This window comes from Oryza glaberrima, chromosome 1 (genome assembly GCF_000147395.1).
Source record: "Oryza glaberrima chromosome 1, OglaRS2, whole genome shotgun sequence".
Classification (NCBI taxonomy): Eukaryota; Viridiplantae; Streptophyta; class Magnoliopsida; order Poales; family Poaceae; genus Oryza; species Oryza glaberrima.
This window is the reverse complement of record NC_068326.1, coordinates 6421789-6435052: the sequence shown is the minus strand read 5'-3', so window position 1 is coordinate 6435052 and position 13264 is coordinate 6421789. Positions and strand designations below refer to the sequence as shown.

The following is a 13264-nucleotide window of genomic DNA, read 5'->3' as shown; positions in this document are numbered from 1 at the left end:
TCCAAAGTGAGCAACTCATCAAGTCCCTTTTACAAACAAAAAGTATTACACCCGTCCCAACAAGTTTTAGAGTTAGACACAATTATTAACAAGATACTATCTCCATTTTTAAAAGATACTAGCACATTGACTTGTTCCAAATGAAGTTATTTCTCCACCTACCATCTACTCTCAGCCAATCATAACTATTCTCTTTACCTATTTTCTCTTCTCAACCAATCACAATTCTCCTTCAATTATCTCTATCTATTTTTTAAATACCCGTGCCTTCCAAAAAATGTTTATGATTTATAGGTAGAAAAGATTATGATTTGTCGAGAAGTGAAAGCAAGTAGAAAAATTGAATGGTGGAGGATTGCGGTTGATTGAGAAGAGAATGCCGATGAAGAAGTTGTTATATTTTGAGATAAATTTCGAAACTGATGAAGAAGTTGTTATATTTTGAGATAATAAATTTCGAAACTAAAAATTAGTTAGCTCTCGAATAGTAGGATGGAGTATACTCCCTCCGTCCCCCTAATATAAGGGATTTTGACATTTTGTTTGCACTGTTTTACTATTTGTTTTATTTAAAAAATTAAAACTATTATTTATTTTATTTGTGACTTACTTTATTATCTAAGATACTTTAAGCACAACTTTTTATTTTTTATATTTACATAAATTTTTTTAATAAGATGAGTGGTCAAATAGTATAAGTAAAATATAAAAAAAAAAATTTTATATTAGGGGACGGAGGGAATAGGTAGTACTAGATTTGTGAAAGTTGTGGTCCTGTGGACTTGTGGCGAGTGTTTGACGAACCTCATTTTTTTTGTCCGGCACGATTGCAAGTTGCAACCCGCGGCCCGCAACAAATCCAACGCCAAATAGGCCACGGCCGGCGACTCCGGCGACCCACCACCACACACCAATCCTCCTCCTCCTCTTCGCCGCCTGCGACTGCGACTGCGAGGCGGCGAGCGATGGATTCCCTGGGCGTGCTGCTGGTGGCGCCGATGAACGCCTACCTGGAGCAGGAGCTGGACCGGCGGTGCCGCCTCTTCCGCCTCTGGGAGTCCCCCGCCGACCGCCGCGACGACTACCTCCGGGCCCACGCCTCCTCCATCCGCGCCGTCGTCCCCTACGCCCCCCACGGCGTCGACGCCGCGATGATCGACGCCCTCCCCTCGCTCGAGATCGTCTCCTCCTACTCCGTCGGCATCGACCGCGTCGACCTCGACGCCTGCCGCCGCCGCGGGGTCCGCGTCACCAACACCCCCGACGTCCTCACCGACGACGTCGCAGACCTCGCCGTGGGCCTCGCCATCGCCGCGCTCCGCAAGATCCCCCAGGCCGACCGCTACGTCCGCGCCGGCAAGTGGAAGTCCAAGGGCGACTTCACGCTCACCACTCGGGTCGGTTTGTTTTTTCCGAATTCCTATGCTTCCGTTCTACTAGTGTTATCCATTTACGATTTTGCTTAATCTTTCTCAAAGGAAAAAGTTCTTAGGTTTGATCCGTAGTTTATTTAGGCCTTGTTTAGTTGGGGAAAATTTTTAGGTTTGGTTGTCACATGGATATACGAACATACATTTTAAGTATTAAACGTAGCCTAATAACAAAGCAAATTACAGATTCCGCTAGGAAACTGCGAGACGAATTTATTAAGCCTAATTAATCTGTCATTAGCAAATGTTTACTGTAGCACCACATTATCAAATCGGCGCAATTAGGCTTAAAAGATTCGTCTCGCAATTTACACGCAAATTGTGTAATTATTTTTTTTATTGTCCACATTTAATACTTCATGCATATGCCCAAATATTCGATGTGATGGGTGAAAAGTTTTTGTTTTGGGAACCAAACAAGGCCTTACAGTTTGGTTTAGTCGAAGCAAATATAGCACTAAAACTGATTGTACAGCACGAACTGTTTGGTTGGGTACTATTGGGTACAGTGGAAAATACGATTGAATGGAAGGAAAGAAGCCAGAAAGGGAGGGCTGGAAGTGAGAAATTGTTGGTCCTGATCAGATATGGCCCTAATTTTTGTTTCACATCATTAGATATCTTCCTCAGATAGTCTAATCTTAATTTGATTATTCAAACATCGTTCTTTTGTACCATGTGAACTATTTAACTAAGGAAGCACCAACTAGGAAATGGTTTCAAAGCTCTGGTGGATGCGTTTTTGTGAGTTGGAAATGCATCTTATTTGGCTGAAATTTAAACTTGTTTCGAGCAGGTTGTTGCTGATTGTAGTTGCAGTGATTTTCTATGGTTCTAAAGAGAATCAACGTGTTCAGCAGTTACTCATCTGATAATGCTGGGTGCTAATTTTGGGTTGCAGATGGTTCTTACTGAGTGGCGCACTGATAGCAGTCATATATTAGGATGTTAGTCTATTTACCAGAGTTTGTCCATCCGTTTTACTATGCATATGCTGCTGTTATTGTGCCTGGAGAATTTTTCCATTCAATTAAAATTGCATTACAGTAAACTTTATGTTCAGATGCACTGTCTGAAGGACAATATAGCTAGAAGAAAGATTAATCTGCTAATGTTCGATTCATTATGCATAAATTGGTGCGTTCGTGGGAATGTAATGCTTGGTATTCTTATTTTTCTGCAGTTCAGTGGTAAAAGAGTTGGTATTCTGGGGCTTGGCAGGATAGGCTTAGCCGTAGCAAAAAGAGCTGAGGCATTTGATTGCCCAATCAGCTATCATTCAAGATCAGAGAAACCATTTCCAAAGTACAAATTTTATCCAAATGTTGTTGACCTGGCAGCCAACTGTGATGTGCTCGTCGTAGCATGCTCACTTAATCCAGAGACCCATCACATTGTAAACCGTAAGGCCATTGATGCACTAGGACCAGAGGGAGTGCTCATAAACATTGCTCGTGGAGCACATGTGGATGAACCTGAGCTTATATCCGCGCTTCTTGAGAAACGCTTGGGAGGAGCAGGCCTTGATGTGTTTGAGGATGAGCCCTTTGCTCCAGAGCAGCTTTTTGAGTTAGATAATGTTGTCTTAGTGCCTCATGTGGGGAGTGACACAGAAGAAACATGCCGGGCGATGGCTGATCTAGTTCTACAAAATTTAGAGGCACATGCATTGAATCAGCCTTTACTCACTCCAGTCATCTGATTGTTTCTGTTAGAAGTCTGGGATGATTGTGCCACCACTACTACATTCTGTAATCCCAGTTAGTTTTCTATGTTCTGTTTATTAGTTCTTCATTTTACCCATCATTAGGGACATATGCCACTCTTTTGTAAGACATCATTTTATCGGCCTTATGCTGTCATTCAATCAACCATGACAAATAAGATGATCAGTTCCAGAAGTTGAATCTCCCTGTCTTTGGATGATATATTCACATATTCTCAGTTTCTCCTGCTTACATTTTTCCATTCTGTCAGAGCCTATACTACTCTTCCCAGTTTTGTCATCACCCTATTATCTCTCTCATCATCTTGTAACAAAAATCATCTTTCTATGTTCAACATGATATGATCTTCTGATAAGAGTTTTTTGTTTATCCTTTTTGCAGTTCAGTGGCAAGAGAGTTGGCATCATCGGGCTGGGCAGGATCGGGCTCGCCGTCGCGAAGCGAGTGGAGGCCTTCGACTGCCCGGTGAACTACTACCAGAGGACGAAGCAGGATCACCCCGGCTACACCTACTACCCGTCGGTGGCGGAGCTGGCGGCGAGCAGCGACGTGCTGGTGGTGGCGTGCCCGCTGAACGAGCACACCCGGCACATCGTCAACCGGGAGGTGATGGAGGCGCTGGGGCCCAGGGGCGTGCTGATCAACATCGGCCGGGGCCCGCACGTCGACGAGACGGCGATGGTGGCGGCGCTGGCCGACGGCCGGCTCGGCGGCGCCGGGCTGGACGTGTTCGAGGACGAGCCGAACGTGCCCGAGGCGCTGCTCGGGATGGACAACGTCGTGCTGGTGCCGCATGTGGGCAGCGCGACGCACGAGACGCGCACGGCCATGGCCGACCTGGTGCTCGGCAACCTGGAGGCGCATGTCGCCGGCAAGCCGCTGCTGACGCAGGTGGTGTGAGCTAATTGAGTGACTGGATGATTCTGATTTGATTGATTCCAAAGCAGTTGCAATTCGACAAAATGTAGTATGTACTGTTTCAGGATGTGAAAAATCTGTTTTCCCTTTTTGTAAACACGGTCGGTCTGGGACGATCCAGTAATAACGATTTAATATTTGTCATTGGAAATGTGAAAAGTGTGTTGGGTTGAAACGGAACTGCATTGCCACTGCTATTTCAGGTAGAGTAATAGAGTATTATTTTTTTTTCTGAAAGGAAAACGGCAAGAGTATTGCCGAATATATTAGAGGGAAATAGAAATTCAGGGATTACAGAGGAGCGATTACATTAAGAAGCGGTAAGCAACTACTTAGAGACCAAAGCCTCTTTGCGAAGTGTCTAGCACAGATGCTACTTTCACGAATATCTTGAATGATTTGGTGTGATGTCCTTCGCGTGTCTGGTTCTTCTCCCCCTAAAATTTATGCGTTTCTTTGAAGCCAGATATGCCACTGCGTCTTAACCGGGGCTTCAGCTCTTGGCTTCCATCTTGCTTTCATTTTGCACAATGCATGTCATCCATTCAGCAATGGAGCAATAAGATTGGTTATTTTTGATACCCTGGGCAGCAGTGACAAGGCCCCACGTTTCCTTGAAGAACTCACACTGTTGAAACAAATAATCAGTGTCTTGAAAAGCCCCCTGCATAGGGGCAAATCCAGTCGCACTCTAGCGTCGGATTAGCATCGGATTAGCATGTTTTCGGCCGAGTAATAGAGTATTATATAGGAGTACTAGTATATACTCCTTCCATCCCTAAAAAACTAATCCACAGTGGTGTTCTTTTGTGGTGTAGACGAAGATAAAAATGAAGATTTAGTGTTTTACGCAAAATAAGGTGATATTTACGTATGATTAATTGAGTTTTAATTATTACAAACTTGAAAATAGATTTATCTGATATTTTAGAGCAACTTTCATATAAAAAGTTTTCACATGAAATACATTGTTTAGCAGTTTGAAAAACGTGTCACGAAGATGAAAATTTTCATCCAATTCCTACAGGAGAAACGGACGGGACCATATATAATGAATATGAATCTGAACATACTCACATCCATATTAATTGTATTATCTCTAATATTATAAAAATCAAAGACGTTTTTGCCGGTATTTTGATACGTCATGCATCTATGCGTCGGTTTTTAAGTTCTTTTGAAAATACATATCCGTATTTGAGTCAGTTTTTAAGTTTATTCGCTTTTAAAAATATAGAAGTAGTCATATAAGAAATCACTTTAGAAAAACTCACATGCTAACTTGAAACGATCGGACTCCTAATTGCAGCTTATGATTTTCTAAAGAAAATGTATATATCCAAGCAAATTCTCACAGTGCATTTCACCTTAACTAAACCGTATAACAACAATAAAATTAAAATAGCATCGCATAGGTATTTTTTTATATTCTAATGCTAGGTTGATTTTTTTGGACGGAAGGATTACCGTCCAAGAGATTAACCGACAGGTGGGGGCCACGCGTTGCATGGTCAAAAGGTAGGGTCCGGGAGACAGCCACACGAGTTCCTCTCCCGTGTCTCTCTCGCTCACTCGGCTTGGCTAGCTCCTGTCTGTTCCCCTCGCCGCCGCTTCCGAGTGGTAGGGTTTGGCTGCTACCGGCGCTGGTGAAGAATAAGAAGAAGAAGAAGAGACAAAAGCGTCGTCTTCTTCCCCGGCCTTTCTTCCTCTCTGGCTCTCCGCTCGTGTTCCTCTCGCGCGGCGGAGATCGAGGGGGCACAACCGCACAAATCCCATTCGTTTCGATCCGTACGTTTCGGCCTTCCCAAAATCCCCACTTCCATCATCACAGCGGTGCGGGGGGGGGGGGGGGGGGGGGAAGTGATGGTTTCTGCCCGACAACTCCCAAATCTTCTCTTCCTCTTCCTTCTCAATCCGATTGTTTTCTGAAACTAGGTTGGTTATCTTTCTTCTTTTGTCCCTTTTGATTTGATCACCGTATTCAACTCGATGTGCTTTATTATGTGATCAGGTTGCGAATGCGGATCAAACTTTTTGTATTTTTGTTCACCCATTTCCCACTAAATTTTCAACTAGGAAAAAAATGAAAAAGAAAAACGCGCCCTGTTTCTTCTGTACAAACAGAATTGCCGGGGAGGAAGGTCCGGTGGTGGTGACACTTGGCGAGATCTGCTGCATCGGTGGTAGCAGTGCTACCTTTTTCTGTCCGCTGTTGAGCTTATGCTACACGTGGCATGGTCCTCCCTTCGCTTTGCAGACAGCATTTTCAACGCAAAAGTTCACCCTTTTTTCTGCTTCCTTTTTCTGTTTGCGAAATTCGATGTAGATTAGATTTAGATTAGTCCTATGTGTCTCTTGCCGGGTTCTTCTTCTCGGGACTCATGCTTGCATTGCACCTCTTTGTTCCAGCGAAAATGTGAGATTTTGAAGAGATCTGCCATTGCAAGGTGGTACTGTACGCTCCATAGCTTTTCCTTCCGGTTTTGGATTTATTTATTCTTGTTCTTTTTCTCGAAAATTTCCAAACACAAACCTTAGGGTACGTTCTCCATGTGCCTTTCGTCTTCATGGACAAAAATGTGTATGCTTGCAGTTTCTTTTCTTATGGGTTTTCTCTCTTCCTCTAATAAATCTTTCTAGGATGAACTGCTCTTAGGATAGAGATGTACAGTTGGTTCTTTTCTTCTTCTTTTTTCAGTTGAGTCTTGTACACGACTGTTTCATACATTCAAACAAAAGTAGGTTTGATCGAAACTGAATATGGTCTACAGCTCATGCTGAAGAAGATATTGGCTTTTTCTTCTTCAGATAGGTTCAACAGGTTGTCATCTTCAGATGCTTCTGGTAAAATTGCAGGTTCAGTTTCAGCAAGAGCTAAACTCGATCGGATTCAGACCGCGAAGCTAAGCTTTGCGAAGGAGGATGAAGCCGGCGACGTCGGAGTCCGACATGACGAGCCTCGCGACGTCGTCGCCGTCGCGGTCGCCCAAGGCGGCGGCGGCGGCGTACTACGTCCAGATCAGCCCGTCGCGCGACTCCCACGACGACGGCGACAAGTCGCCGTCGACGCAGGCCACGCCGGTGTACAACAACAGCCCTCTCGACTCGCCGTCGCACCACTCCTCCTCCTTCGGCCGCCACTCCAGGGTCTCCTCCGCCAGCCGCTTCTCCGGCAACCTCCGGTCGGCGTCCGGGAGGAGCAGGCTTGGTGGCGGCGGCGGCCGGAGGCGGTTGGGCGCCAAGGGGTGGCGCGACGTCGACGCCATCATCGACGAGGAGGAGGAAGGCGCGTACGACGAGTTCGACGACGACGATGATGGCGGCTATGAGCCATCCAGATGCTGCGTCCTCGCCTTCCGGTTCTCGCTTCTTGCTCTAGCCTTCACCCTCGTCTGCCTCATCGTCTGGGGAATCGCTCGCCATTACAAACCTGGAGTTCTTGTCAAGGTATATTATCACTGAATTCGTATCCAAATCACACAGGTTCATAATGAGTTTGTGATGGTTTTTTGAACTTGTTAAATTATTACTGATCTTTTGTCTGATTCTAGTAGCATTGTACTAAGTGTTTGTTTTTGTGTTTCTTCAAGAACGCAAATTCATAATGAGTTTGTGATGGTTTTTGAACTTGTTAAATTATTACTGATCTTTTGTCTGATTCTAGTGGCATTGTACTAAGAGTTTGTTCTGTGTTTCTTCAGAGCTTGACAGTGGGGAACTTTTATGCCGGAGAAGGTATAGACCGGACCGGGGTGCCGACAAAGCTGGTGACAATGAACTGCTCTCTGCAGATAAATGTTCACAACCCTTCCACGATGTTCGGCATTCATGTCTCTTCGACATCGATTCAGATCTTGTTCTCGCAAATCGCGATCGCCAACGGTCAGGTAGCAGCTAGCACCTTCAGCACCAGAATTTCTGTACTGCAATTTCCTTTTCCATATTGAACTACAACCACATTCTTAAGCTCAATTCATCCTGCTGCTCTGCAGTTGGAGAAGTTCTACCAGCCAAGGTCAAGCCATCATGTCGCCTCGGCGATCGTTCATGGCGAGAAGATCCCTCTATATGGAGCTGGAGAAACATTCGCCTTGTCGAATGCTGGAGGTGCTGTGCCACTGACTCTAGACTTGGTGGTAAGAGCTAGAGGGTATGTGATTGGTAAGCTTGTGAGGGTGACACACACAAAGCGTGTGAAATGCCCGGTGGTTATCGATTCCGGTAGCTCCAAGCCGATTAGGTTTACCCAGAGTGCTTGTAGTTACACCTGATGCAGTGCCTTGGCCTTCTATAATCTCAATAAGGGCTGTGATCATGTACTCCCTCCGTCCTATAATATAAGGGATTTTAAGTTTTTGTTTGTAACGTTTGACCACTCGTCTTATTCAAATTTTTTTGAAATTATTAATTATTTTATTTGTGACTTACTTTATTATCTAAAATACTTTAAGCATAACTTTTTATTTTTTATATTTGCAAAAAAAAATTGAATAAGACAAGTGGTCAAACGTTACATGTAAAAAATCAAAATCTCTTATATTGTGAGACGGAGGGAGTAGATATTTAGGTCCTTCATGACATGAGCAAACAAGAAAATAAGCAGTAGTTTTATCTTCCAATTTTGCCATGTTGATATCTCTTGCTAACATATTGTGATGTCGTTTTATCAGTGTTACATGTCATTGCGCTTTGCGACAAGTTTTTATACACTAATTTAGAAGTTGGTTTTAAACAATATCCTCTGTTAGTTTCATAGATCAATGAAATGGTTCAGAAAGAAATTGAAGGTGGAAAAAAGAAGTTATCTCCTGAACAGAGTTTCATTCTAATTCTACATCTTCAAATTTTTCACAGAATCATTCAACAATTTGAGTTCTCTTCCTGTCCTCAGCAATGACAACCTGATTCATTGAACTAGACATACCATATATCATCAGTGTTTTGGAAAACAAGCTGTCCATGATCAACATACATTTGCTATCTTACATAAACATATTTCCCAGTCTTCCTTCCAAAATTTTGGAGACATCTGAAGCGAGTTCTTGGCACAGCAGAAATCATCCAATGTGTGTTGAGAAATAGTAAGAATTGTAATTGACAGGTTCTTGCCAGTGTACATTTTTCTTTTTTACTGAGCAACAACACAAGATGGCCTCCTCTAACTGAGGAACACCATCTTCAGTGAGCTGATGCTCTGGCCATACACTCCACACTGCATCTGAAGCTGCTTCCTGCAAAGCCACGTGGATCTCACCGGAAGCCGGCACGATCGCCGGAGCAGCGACGGCGACGGCGACGACGACCTCGCCGTCTTCAAGCTCATGGAAGCTCTTGTCACCTGCATGGATCGTGACGCGTCACTCTTGGCATGGCCATTGGTTCTCTCGAAGCTCTGCAGCTTGTCGTCGCCATGGTTGTCCGGGAAGTAGGGCTCCTCGTCGTCGTCGGCGTCGAGGAGGTCGCCGGAGGAGGAGGAGGAGCCGAGCGCGCGGTTGGCGTTCTCGACGAGGCCGACGGCCTTCCACGCGTCGGCGACGAGGCAGTAGGTGGTCTGCTTGGGGCGGACGCCGGCGTCCTGCATCATCTGGAGCACATCCTCGGCCTTCCATGGCTGCTTCAGCTCGCTGTAGCCCCAGATGAGGGTCTCGAACGTCCTGAGGTTCGGGCGCACGCCGGCGTCGCGCATGGCGGCGTAGACCCTCACGGCGTTGCCCATGTCGGCGACGCTGCACCACCCGCTGATGACGGTGGTGAAGGTGACGACGTTGGGGCGGACGCCGAGGCGGCCCATCTGGCGCAGGAGCTCCTCCGCCTTCTCCGGCTGCTGCGCGCGCACGTAGCCCTTGGCGAGGATGCTGTACACCTGCGGGTCCGGCTCGATCCCGGCCTCGATCATTTTGTCGAACACCTTCATGCACTTGGCCATGTGCCCCATGGAGCTCAGCGCGTTCAGCTGGTGGCTGTAGGTCACGATGTCCGGCTTGATCCCGAACTGCTCCATCAGCCCAAGAACCTGCAAGAACACAAGATCGCAGATGAAAACTCGATTTCGTTTAGTGTTCTTGGTTATTGTTTTGTGATGATAGCTCACGTCGTCGACGGCGGCCATGTCGTTGGCGTCGAGGAAGCCCTTGAGCAGGGTGTTGAAGACGATGACGTTGGGGAGCACGCCGGAGTCCTTCATCTGGCGGACGCAGCGGAGCGCCTCGCCGAGGCGGCCCTCGCGGCAGTAGCCGCCGACGATGATGCCCCAGGTGCGCTCGCTGGTGCGGAGCCCTGCCTGCTGCGCCATCTCCACGACGAGCTCCTCGGCGCGCCACGTCTCGTCGTTCTTGGCGTACGCGCTGGCGAGGGTGTTGTACGTGACGACGTCCGGGTCGGCGCCCGACGCGCGCATCCTCGCCACCACCCGCCACGCCTCCTCCAGCCTCCCGGCGTCGCACCACGCCTTGACGAGGATGTTGTACGTCGTCAGGTTCGGCCTGACCGCCGCCTCGCCGCCGGCGCCGCCGGAGGCCATCATGTCGAACACCCGCTGCGACTCCTCGGGGCGGCCGGCGATGCCGTAGCCCTTGATCAGCGTGTTGAACGTGCTCGCCGTGGGGCGGCAGCCGGAGTGGCCCATCCTGAGGAAGGTGTTCGTCGCCTCGCCCATCCGCCGGGCCTCGACGAGGGCGTTGATGAGCGCGTTGAAGAAGATGGAGTCCGGGCGGAGGCCGGCGTCCTCCACCTCGGCGAGCAGCCACGGGATGGTGTCGAACGCCCGCTGGCTCGTCAGCGCCGCGAGCAGCGTGGTGTACGTCACCAGCGACGGGCGGTGGCCGTCGTCGACGAGGTGGCGGAACGCCGAGTGCGCCTGGTGCGGCCTCCTCGCGTCGATCATGGCGCGCATCTGCCGCGTCCGGGCGATCACCGCCTGGCACGTGTGCCCCTTGCCGCACGTCGTGCAGAGCAGCTTCTGCTTCTGCTTCTGCTTCTGCGGCGGCGGCGGCGGCGGCGACGGCGGCTGCTTGGCCTGCCCGTTCGATGGGTGCAGGGCGCCATTGCTGCCAGCTTCGTGCTTCTCCTGAACACACACACACAGAGACAGAAATCAATGGAAGTGTTCTTCGTTTTCTCAGGTAGACAGGCACAAGGATGAAACAAACGAGGTGCAATTATATGAAAAAGAATACTTTGAGATGTGATCCGTTTAGCACTTCTCCATTGATTCTTATCTTGCCATTGGTCTTGACAGTGGAGGTCAATGTGAGCTGCACACCGTTGTCTACCATGGTGGTACTAAGCTTCTGTCAGCCAGCTCCTCAACCTGAACCATAATTTTAGAATTTTAGAATTCAGAATTGAGCTCAATTTCAGCAAGTCCCCAACACATATACTACACTAGTGCAGTCAGTGAGCAAGAAACACATGCACGCATTTGGAGTGTATAGAAGAAATTGATGTTCCTACTCTTGTTTGTTTTTAAAACCAAAAGAATTGCATATTCCTGGAAAGCTGTTAAGAGCAAAATGTGATATTTCTCTGATCCATTTCCACAGTGAAGGACGCATTTCACAAGGGGCATCCTAAATTCCTAACAATGAAAACATCCTTTACAGAATTTTAGGGGTCATGATAATCAACATCATCTTCAGATTTCATGGAACACGTGTTGTATTAACAAATCCAATGGCCAAAGCAGTTGATGGACAGTCAAACTACCAGAGCTAAAAAAAAAAAAAGGAAGACAACAGAAACAAAATTACCTCAGGATCTGAAATATAAAACCGGCCTTATCCTGAAGCCTAAACCAATCCAAGTGTAGAAATTCCATTATTTTCACAGATTATAGTAACAGAATTATTTTATACACGTAGCAAAGTAAAAAAAAAAAAAAAAAACAGTTGCAGAGCGTCAGTCGACAAGAAACTGCCTACGAGAGAGATAAGACTAGAAGCTAATTCATGACGAAGCCCGGTAGAGAAGACGAGCGAGCGAGAGTGCGCGTTCACCTGAGAATCCGCCGCGCGCCGGCGCGGCGGAGGAGGAAGAAGCTAGCTACTGGCAGCACAGCAGCGAGCGTTCATTGGCCAAGGAGAGCGAGCTGCGCTGCAGGCTGCAGCTGCAGCTGGTGGTGGTCAGTGTACTGCCTCGTGCCTCCCTCCCCCCGTCCACGCACACGCCGCGCGTGGCCAGCCAGCCGTCGCTGTACGTGGAAGAACGAGAGGCGCAGGCGGCGTCCCGCTTTTTGTCCCCGGTGGAGCTTTTTCTTGGGTTTGGAGGTGGGAGGGAGCTAGGGGAGAGTGGTGGCTTGCGCTTTATCCGCGGTGAGGAGCGAAACGGGTGGCGGGGGAAGCGCGGCCGCTTTGGCGGTTGGCGCCGTTGCCGGGGCGAACTGGACCGGACGCCGAGGGAGCGTCGCGTCGCCGGTTGGGTGAGGCTCCGGTGCGGCCGCGTGGCGCGGTTTGCCGGGAGGCGTCCGATCCCGCGAGGCCCCGGTCGTGGCCGTTGGATCGGGACGGGACACCCTGTGGTCGCTCACCTGACGCAGCGTTGGATCTGATCGAGCCAAAGCTAATACTAGCTCTTTTCACTTCAACGTGCAGGCGGGCCGGTATAAAAACGACGCAAAGCTAACAAAGGCCTTAACTTTGCTACCATTTTCAACCTTACCAAATTTTGGTATTACCAAATTTTGATAAGGTTACCAAAATTTTGGCAAGATTTCATATGCACTTACTAAAATTTAGCAGCAAACTAAATTTGCCCAATTTTTTTAGTAACTTTGCCAAAAAAAAGGTTAAAATGGTAGCAAAGTGAACATCCTAAAAATCACATGGTAGTGTAGTAACCAATCTTGTCATTGCACTTGTCAATTTCTAATTATGGGTGGAATTTTTTCTATTACACAACATGCACACACGGACATACCCAACACCACCCGTGTACACCCGCAAATACAACTCCTAACATACTTGTGAAGTGCTATAAATTTTGACTACCATTTGTTTTAACTTTCGGGCTCCTTTGGATTGGTGGTTTTTGAAAATCTCAAGAAAGTTTTCATACGAGGCTCTTTAGACCAAAGGAATATGGACGTCAAATTTTCTATGGATTGACTTCTTTTCTTCTATTTAAAATAAAAGAATACCTCCATTCAAATCGAAAATAAGCATGAGTCATACCTCATGTTTTATTTTGGATTAA

The 13264-nt window shown here is 47.3% G+C and overlaps 3 protein-coding genes across 6 annotated transcripts; 2 read left to right on the top strand and 1 right to left on the bottom strand.

Moving 5' to 3' along the window:
• The first annotated feature begins 781 nt into the window (after positions 1-781).
• On the top strand, positions 782-4255 carry LOC127760679 (hydroxyphenylpyruvate reductase). 2 transcript variants are annotated; one of them, XM_052284973.1, is made up of 2 exons: positions 782-1397; positions 2614-3337. In XM_052284973.1, the coding sequence occupies exons 1-2, from the start codon at positions 966-968 to the stop codon at positions 3130-3132; spliced, it is 951 nt and encodes a 316-aa protein (XP_052140933.1). In that variant the 5' UTR covers positions 782-965; the 3' UTR covers positions 3133-3337. The 2 variants fall into 2 exon arrangements, with proteins under 2 accessions (XP_052140933.1, XP_052140932.1); XM_052284972.1 differs by lacking the exon at positions 2614-3337 and adding an exon at positions 3539-4255 and having other exon boundaries at positions 795-1397.
• A 1522-nt stretch (positions 4256-5777) lies between these two features.
• On the top strand, positions 5778-8694 carry LOC127760678 (uncharacterized). 3 transcript variants are annotated; one of them, XM_052284971.1, is made up of 4 exons: positions 5778-5863; positions 6932-7522; positions 7777-7962; positions 8068-8694. In XM_052284971.1, the coding sequence occupies exons 2-4, from the start codon at positions 6998-7000 to the stop codon at positions 8344-8346; spliced, it is 990 nt and encodes a 329-aa protein (XP_052140931.1). In that variant the 5' UTR covers positions 5778-5863; positions 6932-6997; the 3' UTR covers positions 8347-8694. The 3 variants fall into 3 exon arrangements, with proteins under 3 accessions (XP_052140931.1, XP_052140930.1, XP_052140929.1); XM_052284970.1 differs by lacking the exon at positions 5778-5863 and adding an exon at positions 5930-6010; XM_052284969.1 differs by lacking the exon at positions 5778-5863 and adding an exon at positions 6258-6522.
• Positions 8695-8980: 286 nt separating this feature from the next.
• On the bottom strand, positions 8981-12402 carry LOC127760677 (pentatricopeptide repeat-containing protein At5g25630). Its single transcript, XM_052284968.1, has 4 exons — positions 12070-12402; positions 11251-11384; positions 10167-11141; positions 8981-10088 (listed from the first exon to the last, which is right to left on the bottom strand). The coding sequence occupies exons 2-4, from the start codon at positions 11347-11349 to the stop codon at positions 9234-9236; spliced, it is 1929 nt and encodes a 642-aa protein (XP_052140928.1). The 5' UTR covers positions 11350-11384; positions 12070-12402; the 3' UTR covers positions 8981-9233.
• Positions 12403-13264: the final 862 nt, after the last annotated feature.

Excerpts from the sequence above, each read along its gene's own strand:
- LOC127760679 (XM_052284972.1), top strand. The coding sequence starts at position 966 with ATGGATTCCCTGGGCGTGCTGCTGGTGGCGCCGATGAACGCCTACCTG. Across the intron at positions 1,398-3,538 it reads ACTTCACGCTCACCACTCGG|TTCAGTGGCAAGAGAGTTGG; the intron begins GTCGGTTTGTTT and ends TCCTTTTTGCAG.
- LOC127760678 (XM_052284971.1), top strand. The coding sequence starts at position 6,998 with ATGAAGCCGGCGACGTCGGAGTCCGACATGACGAGCCTCGCGACGTCG. Across the intron at positions 7,523-7,776 it reads AACCTGGAGTTCTTGTCAAG|AGCTTGACAGTGGGGAACTT; the intron begins GTATATTATCAC and ends GTGTTTCTTCAG. Across the intron at positions 7,963-8,067 it reads TCGCGATCGCCAACGGTCAG|TTGGAGAAGTTCTACCAGCC; the intron begins GTAGCAGCTAGC and ends GCTGCTCTGCAG.
- LOC127760677 (XM_052284968.1), bottom strand. The coding sequence starts at position 11,349 with ATGGTAGACAACGGTGTGCAGCTCACATTGACCTCCACTGTCAAGACC. Across the intron at positions 11,142-11,250 it reads TAAACGGATCACATCTCAAA|GAGAAGCACGAAGCTGGCAG; the intron begins GTATTCTTTTTC and ends GTGTGTGTTCAG. Across the intron at positions 10,089-10,166 it reads ACATGGCCGCCGTCGACGAC|GTTCTTGGGCTGATGGAGCA; the intron begins GTGAGCTATCAT and ends GTGTTCTTGCAG.